The sequence below is a fragment of the Panthera pardus genome, unplaced genomic scaffold, assembly GCF_024362965.1.
Source record: "Panthera pardus isolate Hobbes unplaced genomic scaffold, ASM2436296v1 HiC_scaffold_20, whole genome shotgun sequence".
Taxonomy (NCBI): Eukaryota; Metazoa; Chordata; class Mammalia; order Carnivora; family Felidae; genus Panthera; species Panthera pardus.
The window spans coordinates 89,949,446-89,967,868 of NW_026526766.1; the positions used below are offsets into that span (position 1 = coordinate 89,949,446).

The following is an 18,423-nucleotide window of genomic DNA, read 5'->3' on the forward strand; positions in this document are numbered from 1 at the left end:
CTAGAACCGTCCTCACTGACGGGCCCTCTGGCCTCGGAATGCAACCTCCGCTTGGAGACCTGCTGTTCTGTTGGGCGATCTTGGCCCCGGCTCCCTCTCGGGCTGAGAAAGTCTCCTACCTAGTTTCCATAAGGAAATCTTTGTAGCGGTCCCAGCGGAAAAGTCAAAAGTTTGACTTGAAAAAAGGAGCTACTTCAAAAGCATTGTCAGACCGAGGTGAGGGTTCCTTTAAAATGCATAAATTACAGGGGGCGCCCATTAATCAACCTATTGGCAGCCCCCGCGGTGGGAGCTCTGGGTGGGGGTGCAGGAGGGACGCGCGGGGACACATCCGGGGGAGGTGAAGCGAATAAGATACACGCTGAATAAGAGAGTAAATTAATGTGTTTATTACTTACTGCCTGGACTGCGTGCATGTGTGTGTGTGTATGTGTGTGTGTGTGTAGAAAAATGAAAGAAAAATGTAGAGTTTTTTTTTCAATAATAAAAAGGGAGTTGCGCTGCGGGGCCCCTAAAGCTTGTGAAAAATTAAACTCGACGGATTCAAACTGTCCTATTTCCACTTCAAAAGAGATGAGGCGCTGAGCGCTTCCCAACTTGTCTTCAAACGCCCAGCACCCTAGAAAGTTTCTTTAAAAAAATAAAGGCTCCTGTTCCCCCAAGCACTGTACCGGTTACTGTGCCCACCGTCTCTTCCTCTTCTAATTATACCCCTGTGAGTCTATTAATCAACTGGTAAATTATTTAGAGAGCCGCGCGCTGTCTCGCGCTGGTACAAACACGCCGCGTGCAAAGCCCTCCTTGCAGCCGGGCAGAGGTCCCTCGGGCCTCCCCTCTGCGCCGAGGCGGGCGTGCAACCCGCCCGGCTACACCGAGCAAAACAAGCAATCCGGGCCCGCTTACCTCCTCAGACGGGAAGGTTTACTTTGTCTTTCAACTCGGCAAGTCCTTGCAAGTTTCTTAACAAAAGGGAAAAGCTGGTCTATTGTCGAATCTTTAGTGTGCATTTAGTGATGAGAATATTAATTCCCCCCTAAAAAGGGGCGGCAGTTCGGCGGGAGCTCTGATCCACGCACCCCCCCGCCCCTCTTCCCCGAGGAGGCGGACCCGCGGAAGGTTCCCGCAAACACTTGCGATCGCGCCGGTTTGGCGCCGGTTGGGCTGGTGCTTGTGACGAGGTCTCGTCTCCAGAAGGGGTGATGAGCCTCGAATCGCCCCCAGACCTCCCGACTCCGCTAGGGTTCCGTTAGGCCTCCGTTTGGCCTCCGTTAGGCCGGGACGGACCTTCTCCAGACGGCAACATTTGGGAAACGGGAGGGCGGCGGGCGGGCCGGGGCGCAGGGATCACTCTCTAATGATCCGTCTTCCGCGGTCCCTTTCCTCCGCGTCAGGACTGGCGCTCTTAGGGGAAAGTTACCACACCAATTAAATGGCTGTTTTCTCATCTGGAAGTCAGTGTACGACTGGCGTGGGCACCAAGGAACCTGGGCCCTCTGATAATTGAACTGCTTTAGCTGCTGGCGGGGGGAGGTGCCGCGGGGTGGGTCGGTGATAGGGGTGACAGGAGTTAGGAGCCCATTGTAATCGGGCCACCGGGCTGGCTGGCAGGCGTCCTGTAAAAGACTAGAGGCTGCCTCCAATGCCCCCGGTGGGGACGCGCCGTCGCGGGCGGTCCCCCGACCTGACAGTCCCACAACGTTCCCAGGGCAATGCGGTCGGATCAAGGCGAACAGCTCACACACTTAGAGCAAAGACTGAAGCCAACAAGGACAAGATGTGCCTTTGGCTGTTTTTAATACCTTCCCAGGGTAGCTGTTCTCTAGAGAAAGCCCAAGCAACGGTGGAGAAAGGAAACAATTACCAGAACCGGGTAGAAGGCGACCCTTCTGAACCAAAGAGACGGTGCTGTAGTGCTAATTAGACCCAGCAATCTGGAGTGAGGTTGTGTCCACCCCCAACAGCCTGTGGACCGTACATTCTGGCTCACACACCCGAGGGAAGAGGTAAAAAGGAAGCATGGGCAGACTTCTTTCTGATGGCAAAGAGTGGAGGCCGGCGAGGAAGGCTGGCTTTCGCAGTGAAAACTGGAGAGAACCAGACATTCCGATGGGCAAAGACAGAATTGGGGCCTCCCTCGGAGACGCTCGGGGCCTCCAGTATTAAGAAACCCCACCTTCCGCAAGACCCTTTGGTGGGCATGGAGCCCCAGGGAAGGGGCTGAGCACCTCATCTGGAGGCGGTGACCAGCGGGAGTCACCAATGATCTAGGCAGAGTTGAGATCGAGCAGTTCCTACGCCTGACTTCGGGGAGAAAAAGCAGCTCTGGCACACACCGCCATCGGTCGTACTGGCAACAGAACCCATCGGCACCAACCACCGAATTTTAAACGCTTTGTAAACGGCTGAGAACGGATTTTTTTCCCCCAAAACCCGGACTAGTTTTTACTTGTTTCGTACGCACGCAAAAGTGACAGGAGCTTCCCGGCAGCTAAGCCTGCGTGATTTAAGGCCCAACCCCGGCGCCCGGTGCCTGGGATGGAGGTTGCCTGCATAAAGGAGGCTGCGTGCAGACCCTGGGGGATAAATTTGTTGTGTTGTGGCTGCAGCTAGAGTCGGAATGAGTTTAGGAGGTCGGACCCGTATATCTCAGAGTCCAGGCCACAGAAGCAGCAGCTCCCGAGCCTTCTGTCCGCGGTGCGGTCGCCAAGAGCCTAGGATCAAGAGGTTTCGGACGAGCTCTGATAGGCCCCTGGGGTCCTCTGCCCAGTAAATGTGCAGAGATGGGAAAACAACACTTATTAATTTTGCTGCTGATTCAAAAGAAGGAGGTGTTGGCAGCACCTGTGAGGACAGAAGAGCACATAACCGAGTCTGCAGAGGTCACGCCTGGGACGTCACATCATGAGGCCCCGTGGGGGGGGGGGGGGGGGGGGGGGACTAAGAGGAAGTGGCTCCACGGGGGCAGCGGGGAGGAGACGGCATCTGGATCTACTCAGCCGCACTGGCGATGGCGGTGACGGTGACCACGAGGGTGGCGGAGAGGTGCCACGATCGCAAAGCTGCCCGTCTCTGGGGCTTGGAGCGCCAAGGTGAGTGGAGAGAGGGCAAGAGCCTGTGACGGCGGGGGTCCCAGGGAGAGACGGGTGGGAGGGGTGGCGGGCAGGCCAGCAGCCAGGAGCACAGGGCAGGGTCCCCAGCGCAGGCAGTGTGGTACCCAGCAGGGCACCGTCTGGTATGCGGGGGTGGCGGGGTAAGTTTCTACAGCAGGGCGGCTACGGGGTAAGATGCTCTGCCGGTGACATCTGCTGGTGACATCTGCCAGCTCTGCCCCAGGGTGATGGGGCCTCCGAGCCCTCGCAAGAGTCTCCGCCCCTTTAGCCGAGCTGGCTGAACCCTCTGGATTGCACACGTGTGGAGGAGTGGCCGGGTGCTCTCCGTGCTCCCAGGAATCGCTGCTGGCGCCCCAGGCAGAGATGTCTGAAACGCGCCTAGGCTCTGAAGAGGGAAATTCGGACGCCTCGGCAGGCCCCCAAGAGCAACGGAAGAGTGATTATTCTCGTTCCGCTGGAATTCTGCCGACGGGTCACGGTGTAAGGGGACGTGCCTCGCTGCTCTCAGCGTGGGGGGGGGGGGGGGACACCTCAGAGCCCAGGGCAGCATCCGGGAGAGGAACTCTGCTCCCCTGCTCTCGGCCTCACTCTTCCCCAGAGAGGAGACGCATTCGTTGGACCGGCTCCGTCCTCCCGACTCCCGTCCTCCAGCTGTTCGGCCCTCGTCCCCACTGTGCCCTCCCCACTCCTGCCTGCACTCAGTCAGGCTCCCCCCGGGGCAGGTCTGAGGCCAGTCGCCCCGTCCCCACCGCCAGGGCTGGGCCATTTATCAGGAGGAGGCATCTCCACGGGCTCGGCCCCAGACCTGGATGGGGGAAACCCTGTCCGGAAGCCCAAATGTGCCCTCACGGCCCTGCCACGTTCTCCACCCGAGGCCCGCAGAGAACTCTGGGTCGGCCCCCCAGCGGGCTCAGAAATCAGCCCCTGAGGCCCAGACGGCCGACCCTGGACTCGGCTGCAGGGCTGTCGGCCACACCGCCAGCTGCAGTGATTTGCAGAGAAGCCAGGCTGCGGTCGGCTAAGTGGAGCTTCCGTGTTCAGCGTGACCTTCCCTTCAAATCCGAGTTCGGTCGGAATCGTTTACACGGTCTTCTTCCTGTTTCAGCCGGTGGCGAGCGGCCCCGCCCTGACCTGGAGGCTCCAGCCCTGCTCCCGTGCCCACCCGGGCACGTGGCTGTGTCTGCGGCTTCTGCACGGCCCGTAATGACACCCGGTTAGTGGCGATGGGTGTAAACCCTGTCCGTTATCCTTGCGAGGTTGGGATTAGTGAAACGCCAGAATTTATTGCTTCCGTTGAGAACACACAGCAGTGGCTGCTGTTGTGTCTTCAATTCTGTAGCGACTGCAGAAGCACAGAGCTGCACGTCCAGATCAACAGGGTGCAGAGGGGACAACGAAGGGCGGAGCCTTGGCCACGGAGGCTGCCGGTCCCCCTGGCTTTACGGGGACAGGTGCCCTCAGTCTCTTTGGTGGTCACCAAAACTCCCCGAGACAAACAATAATTCTGCCTCTTGCCCACCACTGCAAACTGGGGGTTTGTTTTCAGTGGTCGGGGAGCGAGAGGTTCTGAAGGGGCACCAAGAGCTGGCTGTGAGGACAGAGGAAGGGCCTCTGGGAGCCCGAGCGGCGACGAAACAGACTCTCCCGGGAGCCTCCAGGGGGAATCGTGGCCCCATCACACCCTGGTTCCGGAATTCTGCCCTCTACAACTGCCTGGTAATAAATGCGTGTCGTTTAAAACCACTAAGCTTAGGGGCGCCGGGGTGGCTCAGTCGGTTAAGCGTCTGGCTTTGTCTCAGGTCATGATCTTGCGGTTCGCGAGTTGGAGCCCCGCGCCAGGCTCTGTGCTGACAGCTCAAAATAAAGAAATAAGCTTTAAAAATAGACAAAGTGATGCGAATTCGTTAATTCACTACATTCGCCCACTTGCCCGGCAAATGTTCTCTAGGGTGCTAAGAACCAGCAGCACCCACCCCGGTGGATGGGACATCGCATTGCTGGAGGGAGACTGTGCCCGAGTGTGCCGGGCCCTCCACGGACCTGCCTGCCGCATGCAGGTCGCTCTCCGACAGCCCGCCTGCCGGGCGCGTGTGTGCGCACCACATCCCGTGCGCCCACGGGAACCCTGCGACCCGGGGACTCCTGTCCCCAGCTCACCACTGAGGCCTCGGGCTCTGACAAGGGCTGCACGGCTCGCGGGGGGCGGCTCGGGGGTCCAAACCAGACAGGGAGGTGCCAACGCTCACACTGGCTTGCAGTCCTGCCTGGAGCTTCCTGCCTCCGCCGCGTTCGATTTGCACCCCAGTGACGCAGGAATGAACGGACTCCCTCTCTGCGCAGATCACTGTGTCCAGAGGGTCTGACCGCACCTCACCTGACCCTCACCCTGGGGGACGGGGGCATCTTCTAAGCGGGGGGGGGGGGGGGGGGGGGGGGGGGGGGCTTGGGAGAGCCATGCCAGGACGGAGTCGCAGGTGTCCCCCAGCTGGCGGGTCAGGAGCAAACGGCCTGTCTCCTGCGCTCCCCTCCACCTACTCTATCCGGAAGATGGTAGGGGACGGCAGTGAGCGCTCCGCCGGGAGGGCATCCTCGCCAACACACGCCCTCCCCCAAGTACGTGTTCACACACACTTGGGGGACAGCACAGAGGAACCACACCTGGTGCAGGGCAAGAAGATGTGGGTGCAGGGAATGCCCTGCCGCGGGGGAGGGGACACCGGGTCCAGAGGAGCTCAGACGTGAGGTGGCCACGTGGCCTCGCGGATCATCTTGGGCTCAGGAAATCGAGGCAGAATGGTCTCAAAGGTGCCCTTGCTGGGGGGCCGACCGACAATGCTCTCAGACGGTACATCGCAGAAGGGCCTGGAAGGACAATGTGGCCCGGCCTCCCCCCTCGAAGCCCCCGAGGACCAGGGGCCGGTGGACCCTTGGATCTGCAAAGCTGTCTGAACCTTCTGGCTTTTGACTTCCGACTAAACCAGAATATTTGTCCGCAGTATTTCTGTATGGCCAGCAATAAAGGCTGTGGGCAGCTCCGTGGCTCTCAACTTTAAGTGCCAGCAGTTACGAAAAGCATCCGTTCTCGAGAAACAGAAACAGCCCAAACCTCCAGGAACAACGCATGGTGTCCACAACCCACCCCCCAAATCGGGACACGGCTGGAAGTCTGCGGGCCCTGCCGGTGAACGAACACAGAACCTCTGCTGTCAGGAAAGCCCAATTTCCATCTCGCAGCCACCTTTCCGGGGCTGAGCCCCCCCCCAGTGCTCATGAGCCCCACACGGAGCGATTGCCCCCCCCCCCCCCCCCCGAGCCCATAAGGCTGTGGCAGTCGAGAGGAGTGTGACCTACCTGCCATCTTCTTTTGAAAATAGGGCTGGATGAGCTCGCCGACTTTTGACTTGTCTGCTACCGCCTCTTTCAACAGTTGCCCACAGTGGACTGGAGGAGAGAGGAACAGAAAGACACCCATGAAATTTTAAACAGAAGGAAGAATGAGAAAAAACGAAGCCCCGGTGCCGCCTGCCAGGGGGGAAAAAAGGTCACTGAGAAAAAATATAAAAGGGTTTTTCTGAGGGTGGGGGTGTGTGTCCAAGTGAGAGCAAATATCAAAAAGGACCTGGGGAATAAAGAAGAAACCGAGGAGGACGGCTCGGAATGAAAAGGCATGTATCTGGCAGGGAACAGATTGAAAATGGACGGTGCAGGGGCGCCTGGGTGGCTCAGTCGGCTGAGCGTCTGACTTCAGCTCAGGACATGATCTCGCAGTTCGTGGGTTCGAGCCCCGCGTCGGGCTCTGTGCTGACGGCTCAGAGCCTGGAGCCTGCTTCGGATTCTGTGTCTCCCTCTCTCTCTGCCCCTCCCCTGCTCATGTTCTGGCTCTCTCTCTTTCTCAGAAATGAATAAACATTAACAAATTAAAAAAAAAACAACCAAAAACACCCCTAAAATGAACTGGGAAAGGTGAGTGTTTAAGGCAACAACCATCACCAAAGATTTATCCCTCAGTGACAATGTGCTTAATCTGCTGCGTGAAGGACAGCAGGGATCATATCCAAAGCAGCTGGCAGTGTCCCTCACTAAGGGAACATGGGTGACGACAAAGGCTGATGGTGTACCTTCCTACGTACCTAGCAGTGTGCTGGGTATGCAAAGAGGTGGACCAAACCGTCCCGGGGTGCAGAGCCCTAGGCAGCCGAGCTGGGATTCAAACCCACGTCTGTATGACATCAAACCCACACTTGGCTTCCCGTTCTGGCCAGGAAGGAGTGGCAGATGTCGTGTGTACCCTCTGTCACAGAAAGCTATAAAACTGGGGCACCTGGTTGGCTCAGTCGGTTAAGTGTCTGACTTTGGCTCAGGTCATGATCTCACAGTCCGTGAGTTCGAGCCCCGCGTCGGGCTCTGGGCTGACAGCTCAGAGCCTGGAGCCTGCTTTGGATCCTGTGTCTCCCTCTCTCTCTGCTCCTCCCCCACTCACACTCTGTCTCTCTCTCTCTCTCTCTCTCCTCTCTCAAAAATAAATAAACATTAAAAAAAAAAAGTTAGGAAAAAAAAAAAGAAAGCCATAAAACTGAGCCAAAGATGGGAAACCGTTCTTTTCAGGCATTAGACTGCCGACTTCACAGGGCTGTGAACCCTGAGAGAAGGGAGACACCCAAGGGAGTCCCACCTTCACCCTGGATTTCTACTTTCCAGGGCACTTTCCAGACCTTAGCGCAGGAGAAAGGGAGCCAAACACAGCAGTGGGAAGCAAAGGCTGGACCGAGCGCTGGAATTGGGGGAACAGGGTGATGGGGAGAAGGGAGCCGTGCAGAGAAGGGCTTCAGAAATCCTCACGGGGACTCACTGGGGTCTTCGGTCAGTGCAAAGCAGCACCTGTGGCAGGTGAGAACCTATCCCTACCCCAGGCCTGGCAGAGAAAAGTCCCTGGGACGTTGTGAGCCAAGGGAGAGGCAGGGAGACGCTGGTGCTCTGACAGCCAGAGCGAGAGACCGTGTGACCGTGCCCGGCACCCAGTCACCTGAGGTTCTGGGTACGGGGGTGCAGGAGCCCACGAGCGTGCACACTTGGGGCTCACCTGAACAAAAACTAAAAGCCTCCACCGGATCAAGCCGATCCTGTAGTGAATTAACTGCCTGTTAGCACTCAACTCTTTTTTTTTTTAATTTATTTTATATTATTATTATTTTTATTTTTTATCTTTTATTCTTTTTAATATGAAATTTATTGTCAAATTGATTTCCATACAACACCCAGTGCTCATCCCAACAGGTGCCCTCCTCAATGCCCATCACCCACTTTCCCCTCCCTCCCACACCCCCCATTATTATTTTTTTTTAGAGAGAGCTGGGGAGAGGGGCAGAGAGAGAATCCCAAGCAGACTCCTCACTTAGCACTGATGTGGGGCTCAATCCCATGACCCAGGGATCACAACCTGAGCCAAACTCCAGAGTTGGACGCTCAACCGACTGAGCCCCGCCAGGCGTTCCTAGCACTCAACTTTTAACTTACTGTTCTTTTTAAAAATTTTTAATGTTTATTTATTTTTGAGAGCGAGAGAAAGTGAGCATGAGCGGGGGAGGGGCAAAGAGAGAGGGAGACACAGAATCCAAAGCAGGCTCCAGGCTCTGAGCGGTCAGCACAGAGCCCGACGCGGGGCTCGAAACCACAAACCGCGAGATCATGACCTGAGCCGAAGTCGGATGCTTAACCGGCTGAGCCACCCAGGCGCCCCTTAACTTACTGCTCTTAAAGCAGAACCACACAATCCAGACTCTTAGCAATGTGAGAACCACAACGTCTAGCATCTAATGAAAAACTACTTGAGATGCAAAAATCCATCAATCAGGAAAGTGTGACCCCTACAAAGAGAGAAAACAGGCTATAGAATCAGATCAAGAGGTGACCTGGGTGTCAGAATAAGCACACGAGAACTGAAACCAACTCTCGTTGATATATTTACAATTGTAAAGGGAAAGACAGTTGAAATGGGTGAGCAGCTGGGGAATCTCAGCAGAGAAATGGAAACTATATAAAAGAACCAGATGCAAATTCTAGAAACTGGAAAATACAATATCTTAAATGGAAAACATCATTGGATAGGTTGCAATCCATGAAGCGGAAGACAGGAAGACAGGTCATACAGTATCCAAACCAAAGCAAAGAGGAAGTAAAGGGAGGCCCGGAAAAAAGACTAGAACCTCAGAGACCTGGAGGGCAGTACCAGTCAGTGTCACGTACATGCAATCAGAGTTCCAGGGAGGGAGAGGGGAGGGAGGGAGTGGTGACACAGAGAGGCAGAAAAATACATTTGAGAAAATAATGGCAAGAGAGTCTCAAAATCTGATGAAAAATATTTCAAAATTTGATGAAAAACATCAATCCACAGATCGGAGAATCTCTGAGACCCAACCAGAATAAACCCAAAGTAAACCACACCTTGACACATCATAGTTGAGTTTCTGAAAAGTAAAGACAAAGAGAAAATAGTGAGTGCAGCTGGGTGGGGAGACGCTCTATACATGGGGGAACAACGATAAAAATAACCCGAGTTCTCATCCGAGGCAACGCAGGCCGTAAGACAACGGAATGCCGTGTTTAAAGCGCGAAGAGGAAAGCCTGTCAGCATAGATTTCTATGTGCAGCAGGAACATCCTTCAAGAATGAAGGTGCAATACAGACATTTTCAGACAGATGAAAGCAGAATTTGTCGCCAGCAGACGTGCACTACAAGAAACGTTAAAGGAAGTTCTTTAGGCGGAAAGAAAGTGATCGCGGGTGGAAATTTAGACCTAAACAAAAAAGGGTTGATATGCGTAGGTATATCACAGGACCTTTCCCCTTCATGCTTTCATTGAGAGAAAGAAAGAAAGAAAGAAAGAAAGAAAGAAAGAAAGAAAGAAAGAAAGAAAGAAAGAAACCAAGTGACCAAAGCAAAAATAATTACGATATACTGTAGAGTTTATAACATGGGGAAGTAAAATGTACGACAAAAAAATAGCACAAAGGACGGGAGCAAGGTAAATGGAAATACGGCACCGTAGGCTCTTGTATTATACGCAAAGAGGTAGAGCATTAATTCAAGGCAGACTGTGACAAGTGAATGATGCTATGTGGCCCCTAGAGCAGCCATGAGCAAAAGAAAGCAAAGACATATAGCAAAAAAGGCAACAGAGGAAATGAAATGGATTGCTAAAAAGCACTGGGTTAATCCAACAGTTGGCAGGAAAGCAGAAACAAAGAAGAGGTAACAGAAGACAAAACACCCGGGACAGGAGGCTTGACACGATACTGAAAATTACTTAAAATGGAGATGTACTGAACATCTCAATTAAAGGATGAAAATGTCAGACTGCGTTAAAAAAAAAAAAAAGCAGGATACAATTATATGCTGTGTACAAGTCACATATTTTGAATGGAAGACACAGATGATTTAAAAGAGAAAAGACAGGGGGCGCCTGGGTGGCTCAGTCGGTGAAGCGTCCGACTTCGGCTCAGGTTATGATCTCACGGTTTGTGGGGTTGAGCCCCGAGTAGGGCTCTGTGCTGACAGCGCAGAGCCTGGAGCCTGCTTCGGATTCTGTGTCTCCCTCTCAATCTCTGCCCTTCCTTTGCTCTTGCTCTGTCTCTCTCTGTCTCTCTCAAACATAAATAAACATTAAAAAAAAAATCAAAAGAAAAAAGAACATATACCATACAGATACTAATCATAAGAGAGTGGCTATGTTAGTATCAGATGAAGTAGACTCCAAGAAGATAAGTGTTACCGGAGACAGGGGAGCGTTTCCTAACCATAAAGCGGTCATGTCATCAAGAAGACACAGCAGGGGGTGCCTGGGTGGCTCAGTCGGTTAAGCGTCCGACTTCGGCTCAGGTCACGATCTCGCGGTTTGTGGTTTCGAGCCCCGCGTCGGGCTCTGTGCTGACAGCACAGATCCCGCTTCAGATCCTCTGTCTCCCTTTCTGTCTCCCCTCCCTCACTCACATGGCTCTCTCTCTCTCAAAAATACACAAATAAACACTTAAAAAAAAAAGGATACATTTTAAAAATTATCTTTGAAGAAGAAGAAGAAGAAGAAGAAGAAGAAGAAGAAGAAGAAGAAGAAGAAGAAAAAGGAGGAGGAGGAGGAGGAGGAAGAGGAGGAGGAGACATCAATGATGACGACACAGCAGTCCTCAGCGTACATGCTCCCAGGAACGGAGCTTCAAATCACATGCAGCAGAAACTGGCAGAGCAGAGACTCACCCACAGGCAGAGCTGGGGATTTGAACAGATCCCTTTTGGTAACTAAACAATAGCAGTGAGAAACCATGAAGGACACGGAAGAACTGAACAACCTTATCAGACATCTTCTCCTAATTGATAATTGTGGAGCACTGCCTCCTACAATGCCAGAACACATATTCTCTTCTAGTGCACATGGAATTCACCACGCTGAGCCACAAAAAAGTATCAGTACATCTCAAAGGACTGAAATCGTACAAGGTAGGTTCTCTGAGCACAGAGGAATTAGAAATCGATACTCCCCTGCCCCACAAACCTGGAAAACTCCCAAATATTTGGAAATTAAGCAAAACACTTCTACATTATACACAAGTCAAAAAAGAAACCACAAGGCAGATGAGAAAATGTTTTGAACCGAATGAGAAAACACAACACATTAAAATTCTGTGAGATGCAGCTAAAGAAGCACTTAGAGGAAAACGCGTAGCGTTCAGTGCTTGTATTAGGAAAGGATGGTTTAAAGCCCCTGCCTCGCTTCACGATGTCCCATGAAGAAAACCCTGTAATAATCTTCTCTCTCCTAACGGGTCCCGGGACCAAGGCTGGGGACACGTTCAGACCTGGAACTAGGTTGGACAACCTTACTTGCTCCCCTCTCCCAGCCTGGTCGTGCACCCGGATCCATACATTCCTCTCTGGTTCTTTCTACATCTTCCCTGTCTGCGTGCCAATAAAGGGCACCGCATAGAGCGGGGACTCAATGAGGGCGATTATGACATTGTAATAAAATTCTTCATGGTTGTCTCTGGTTAGAAAATTCACGCTCGCTACAAAAAGAAAAAATCAGAATCGTAGAATACGCCACTCCACAGAGACAGCCAGTTTGGCGTATGCATGTTCCTTCTGATGTTTTCTGAGCATACACTAACACACCTTGTAAACAGAAAGCAGATCATCCCCTGAACACTGTTGAGTGACTGGCTCTCCGCCCCCTCTCTCATTTAACAATATATCACGAACATCAAGTCGCTTTACAGGTTTCTTTTCAATAGCTGCCCCTTCACGTTGATTCATCATTAAATAATTAATGCTCCAGTGTATGGGTTTCCCACAGCTTACTTAATTATCCCCCTTATTAACAGAGTCCGGGGTCGCCTCTCTTCCATCATGAACCCTCACATCTCTTGTTCGACATCTGAGTGCTTCGGTAGAATAAAACCCATGGAGCGAAATCGCTGGGCCAGAGCATGTGCACAGTTCACATGTGAACCCACGGTGCCTTCTGTCTTTCAAAAAGTGCCTTTTTATACTCTCAGCCAATTGTGAACACGAGTGTTCCAATCAACCCTGTTGGAGCGAACGTTGGTTTGTTTGCTTGTTCAGAGCTGTTTGCCCACAACCGAAGAGTCGGGAAATGGGGACATGAGAGCCGAGCCAGGGGGTGGCCACAGGGGAGCCCGCCGTTCCCTGAGCTCTGGATGCAGACGGGCCTCGCGGGGTCTTGTACTTATCAAGAACGCCTTCGAGAGACGCGAACTTTCTGAGTTCGCTGGATTAGCGGAAAAGGCCCCCACGTGGCTCTTTAGCTACAAAACAGAAACCGTGATGAGCTTTCTCCGATCTTCCGTTTGGGAAAAAATCTAGGCCTATGATTTCATTTTTCATGATTGGTACGTGGAAAGCAATGTGAATTTAAATACGTTTTTCTCGAATGACTCTGTTTGTGTAAACAAAATCCGGCACAGTGACGACGATTTCCGTGAGGCCTGGCGCTCTACCACTTGTTGAGGCTTTCGGAGCCGCCCTCGGCCGCTCACGCTGTTCTCACCGCCAGTGCTCCAGCCCTTCGTACGACAGTCCCCTCGATAAACACGTGGGTGCAGCGGCCAACAGACTGGTGCTCGCTCTCGGCAAAGACACCACAGCCGTAGCTGCAAATTGAGCCTTGTAATAAGCCAAGAGGTAAAACCAAAAGAACAAGTTACCTGAATGATTTGTTTTGTTTTGTTGTTGTTGTTGTTTTTTCAAATCGGTGCAAGCCAAAGCATTTTTCACCCTAAGGCATCCAGAGTGCCTTTCCGTACTCATCAAAGCAGAGCACTACCGTTTGGTATTTTCACGAGGCTACTAGTACGACTATTTTTCATTACTAAACAGAACAATCGCTCCGCTCCCTATCTTCACGTCCTGGGTAGGATTTTCGTCGCTGATTCCTGGCTAGTCTCGGTGGCTTTGGAACTTTACGTTAGAGGCCACCTACTTGAAAGGCGTTTTCGTTCGAAACTTGATCCTTCTGGGCTGGTACATATACATCCGTGCTTGTTTGTATACGTAGATATTTGCGGGGCGTATCTGCAGGATTTGGAGACGTATATATGCGTAGTTTTACATTTGGGGCGCGGGTCTCGTTTTTCCTTCACAGCTAGAGGTTACTCGGGCTTGCGGAGCATTCATCAGAAGCGGCGGTGGCGGAGAGGGCGGCCCTTTCGCTCCTGGCAGCCGCATCGTTGTCTGTTCCGCTTCTCCCTCCTTTCCGGCCTTTAGCCCCCTGAAGGGAGGCTGGCATCCGAGACCGCCGGGGGCCACCTCGGGACAGACCCGGAGAACCGATGTCAGTATTTCCCTCTCCTCCTGGTAAAATATTTATTGAAACCGTACGAGCTTTCGAGAAGCCTTCCTCTGGTTCAGAAATTGTTTGCCCGTAAACCCGCTGGCCTGGGCTGGGGAGCCAAACGGGACCGGAGAAAATAAATCCGAGGCAGAGCTCCAGATTATGCGAGAGCTGTGGCTTCCAGGGAGACCGCAGGGGCCGGAGGAAGCGCCCCTGGTGCAGAGCACAGAGAAACCACTGCTCCCAAGGAGTGAAATATGATGACTAGAAAATGCATGGGCTCTTTGGGTGGCGGACGTGTTTTTATTGGTTAATGTTTTTATGGCCATATTCTCTGTGAGGAACCATCCCTGCGAAGACGGACCTGAAAACTGTTGACGGCAGAGAGCAAGAAGGAAAAGCAACACTGAGCTCCTTCTCACCACCCCCACAAGGTGGGAAGGCTTGGGAGGGCAGTGGGGGAAGGGGGACGGGGGCAGGTTCTGGAAACAGGGCGCGGCCGGGGCACTCACCGTTGACGAGGCCGTATTTCTGGGCCAGGAGGGCAGCCTGCAGACGTTTCCCACTGCCCACGGGCCCGCAAAGCAGCACCCGCGGGGTGAACGGGGCATTAGATCGATGGCTGGTTTGGGCATAGGTCAGAGCTGGAAAGAGAGGATATGGGCGTAGTAAACTCAGGTCCTAAAGGAAGGGAAACCAGCTTAAGGCACCTGCGCTCACGCTCTTAAGAACAGTGACGATTTCTCCCGTTTACAGCCGCGTGGAAACCCCCTGGGCGGCTGCCAGCCGCCAGCAGCCACGGGGCGAAGCTGTGGGGAAAGAAATCCGCTTCAGGCCTGGGCACTAAGGCAGAGGGGGGCAGGGGATCCAGAGAAGCCACCTCCGAAGCACTGTCCACCCTGCGGTTCCTCTAACACCTGCGCTTCCCTCCTGGTCGACGGGGGGCTGGTCCCAGCACACAGGATGCACAAGGTTGGGTTGGGATGTTTCCACACTGACCCTGGGCCGAGCCTCTAGCCTGAAGCTTGGAACCGGGCGTCTCCCAGTGTCAGATCTAGACTTTGATAAATGCATCAGGCCTGGAGGGGGCCTCGTGTCCGGGGACTTCTAAAGGACATGGGTAGAGAATAACTTGCGGCTGCGCTCCAGTGACACCAACTTTGTTGGGAGTCTCCAAAGAGACAGTGACCAAATAGGTCCCAGGAGTGGGCAGATGTGGGTGCACGGCTGGCCCGTGGCACGCCCTGGCATTTGATGAGCAAAGAGGGGGAGGCGCGGGGGCCAGCGTCTCCAACACTGAGGCGACTCAACAGCAAACCAGGTCACCCCTGACCTGAGCACGGGGGAGGGGCTGTACAAGCAGCCGAGGAGGCCATTACAGGGCAGCTTGGCACCTGCTGATGCCGAGGGCCAGGGCCAGCTCCGCAGCCACCCATATCAGAACAGGTCTCCCTCTCTAGCCTTGCCTCCTGCCAGGGACCCAGACCGTCCTGCGCAGGGTCGGCCACGGACGGCCCTCTGGTGGTTGTCCTGCCTTTGGACGGATTTGGCTCTGCCTTTGGACGTTTGGCTCAGCCAACACGCGGCCTTTAGGGACCCAGCCACCCCCGAAACCAAGGTGTGCCAACTGCGTGCTCGTGGCATTTGGGGCACACCCACCAGGTGCCAGTGGCCCACTTCTAAGTTGTGACAACCACCAATGTCCCCAGGATGGAAGCGGGGGGCCCATGAGAAGCCCTGGATGTTCATTGTATGAATTTTGAGCTCTCAAATCTTTGTAGGATTTTTTTAACTGGAAGGATCGTTCTAGAGACCACAACTCCCCCCTTCTTTGGAGATCGAGGCACAGGTAAGTTAACCGACTGCCGTAAAGGTGGTGATTCTAACTGTCTTCCTGGCAACGTCATACCTACCAGCGTGTGTTAAACACTAAGCTAAATAAACACTCTGCGGACGTCGCCTTATTCGATGGGTGCAGCATTCCCACAAGAGACGTGTTACGTTCTTGCCCCGTTTTACCGGGAGCTGGCTGGCAGGCAGGGGCGACGCTCCCTCACCTGCGGCCGGGGTGGCATTTTCAGCCCCTGAGAATAAGCTGGAGGCCCTTCAAGCAAGGCCCCTCCAGCCTCAGAACTTCCTAGATCCACGACCATCTGAAATGCACAGACACTACGGGCAGAGAAGCCTGCTTACAAATGATGCTTAATTTACAGTAAATAACTAAGTTAATTAGAAGTAATGATCCCCCAGACAGTCTCAACATCTAATTATTCTTTTTAAAAATATGTGGTTGCTGGATGCACTGCCGAGAGATTAAAAAAACAACACAGAATTCCGCACTCCAATTTTCAATGTATCTGTCTGCATTATTAATTAATAATAATTAATATTCAGACACTCACATTTTTATTTACAATTCCAGGCATGAATTCTTTATGAACGATCATCTGAACTTTTAAATTTAATTAAGTGATTTGGAAGTAATTAATGTGTAAATTCAGAACCGTGCCATAAGATAAATGTAGTGGCTGTTTATCTTCAGAGTGCAGTGTAGATTACTAAAGACCCTTCTGAGATGCAAAATCGGTGGAAAACCGTAAGGTGTCCACAGCCCGGCTTGTAAAGTGGAGACATTTTCTAGACATCCACCCGTTGGTTGATTGACCTCCTCAGGGAGCGAGGCCGCTGTCCCTGGGCTGTGAGTCCAGCAAAGTCCACGGGCAGGTGGGGGCCAGGGGAACTGCCAGGCCAGGGAGCTCAGAAGCCCTTCCCCCGCAAAACAGAACTTTTCTTAAAGAGATTTGAGGGAATGCGCCCCAGAAGGCCATTGTCGGCTATCAAGTGTCTCAGATCTCCGTGCTGGCATTTTTATTGTGTCATTTCCTCAGCATTGCCTAGGAGGGGATAATCGGATGCGGACACGCTTCTGAATGATAATTCAGCTGCTCTGGGATCGAACTAGTCTAACCTTCCCTGGCCTTCTTGGACAGGATGCCAAGGCCCGACAGCAATGAGGTCTGATGTTTACTGAGGGCCTCTCCGCACCCGTGCTGGGCTCGCGGCTATGGAGATGTGATTTGCAGACTCCCATGTAATCCTCACCCAAGCCTGGGAGGAAGACAAGATTTCTGTTCCCGCTTCAGGGATGACAAAACTGAGGCCAAGAGGGGTACAAGGGTTGCCGGAGACTGCCCGGCTGACGTGTGGTGGGGACGACGTGTGAACACAGGGCCCCCGGCCCCGACGTCTCCGGGCTCAACCTTCACCCTCCTCCACACGGCTGTGCGCACACATGCACTTGCTTCAGGTGCTGTCTGTGGACCTTTGTCACTGCTCCAATGACAGTGCAGTGGGGGGGGTGGGGCCACTTCCCCTGCTCTGCATGGACTCACAACCCCTGTGTTGTGTTGCCCGGTTTGTGTGTGTGTGTGTGTGTGTGTGTGTGTGTGTGTGTGTGTGTGCGCGGTGGCCGTGGGTTCTGTGCGCATGTTTGTTTTAATTTTTACAAACTTTGTCTTCCTTCTCCCTCACCCCCAGGGCAAACTTCTTGCCCCCGTTGTCCCTCCCGCCCCACCCCCTCATTAACAAATCTGCTGGCCACGCCGATCGTAGAACGTTATTAGCCCAGGGAACCTAGGCCGTCCAGGACTTGACTCCCAGGGTCTCCGGCACATCCTGGTCCCTGGCATCACTGCCACATTAAGGGACCCTAGGGTGGGAGGGTCACGGACGGCCAAGGTGCCTGGGAAACCCACCGCCCGTGTGTTTACCCTGGTAGAAGACGTCCATGCACGGCTGGTCGGCGCTGATGACTTTCAGGATCTTGGGGTAAGCCGGAAGGATCCCGATGATGTTCCTGTGGTATTCCAGCAGCTTCCGTGCCGTCTCCAGCTCTGAGATGCCCTCTGGCACCACCAGCCGGTTCTGGATTTCCGCTTCGGGGGGCCAGCCAAAGGTGGTGTGGTAAATCTCTGCAAGGGGACAGGCGCGTGGTTCGAGTCACCCGCGGGGGGCCGCCGAGGCCGCCAGGGCATCTGGCCGGGGGGCCTGCCGTCCAGGGGGCCGAAGCCTGGGAGCCCGCCCGGAGCCGTGCGGATGCGCTTTGCCTCCGGAGCTGCTCTGACATCTCTGTTAACGATAACAAAACGCCGCGGGTTCTCAGCACGGCGGGAAGGGAGGCCACGACTTCGGAGCACGTGCTCCGAGCCGGGCACTCTGACGGACCCCACCCGCACACGCTCGTCTTCACAGCCATCCGGTCACAAGGCACGGGTCACCCCGTGTCCAGGTGAGAAAACCGAGTCTCGAAAGGGGCGGGGCCAGAGTCCACAAACCCAGGTCTGTCTGCTGCCCCGACTCCTCCGGGCGGGGGCTTACCATCTCCCACGGGTCTAGCCCAGCCCGCCACACTGGAGCACGTGCCCGCCTGTGCGGCCCCCGTGTGGCCCTCTGGGGGCACCCCGAGCGGAGAAGGG

The 18,423-nt window shown here is 53.9% G+C and overlaps 1 protein-coding gene across 4 annotated transcripts in view; it reads right to left on the reverse strand.

The window, feature by feature from the left end:
- AK8 (adenylate kinase 8) overlaps positions 1–18,423 on the reverse strand; it is a 129,096-nt gene that overhangs the window by 64,533 nt on the left and 46,140 nt on the right. For all 4 annotated transcript variants that reach the window (XM_019420698.2, XM_019420699.2, XM_019420696.2 and 1 more), the window contains 3 exons: positions 17,719–17,919; positions 14,461–14,592; positions 6,462–6,551 (listed from right to left, as the gene is read on the reverse strand). In XM_019420698.2, coding sequence (XP_019276243.2) covers positions 6,462–6,551; positions 14,461–14,592; positions 17,719–17,919 — 423 coding nt within the window. The remainder of the gene's footprint in view (positions 1–6,461; positions 6,552–14,460; positions 14,593–17,718; positions 17,920–18,423) is intronic.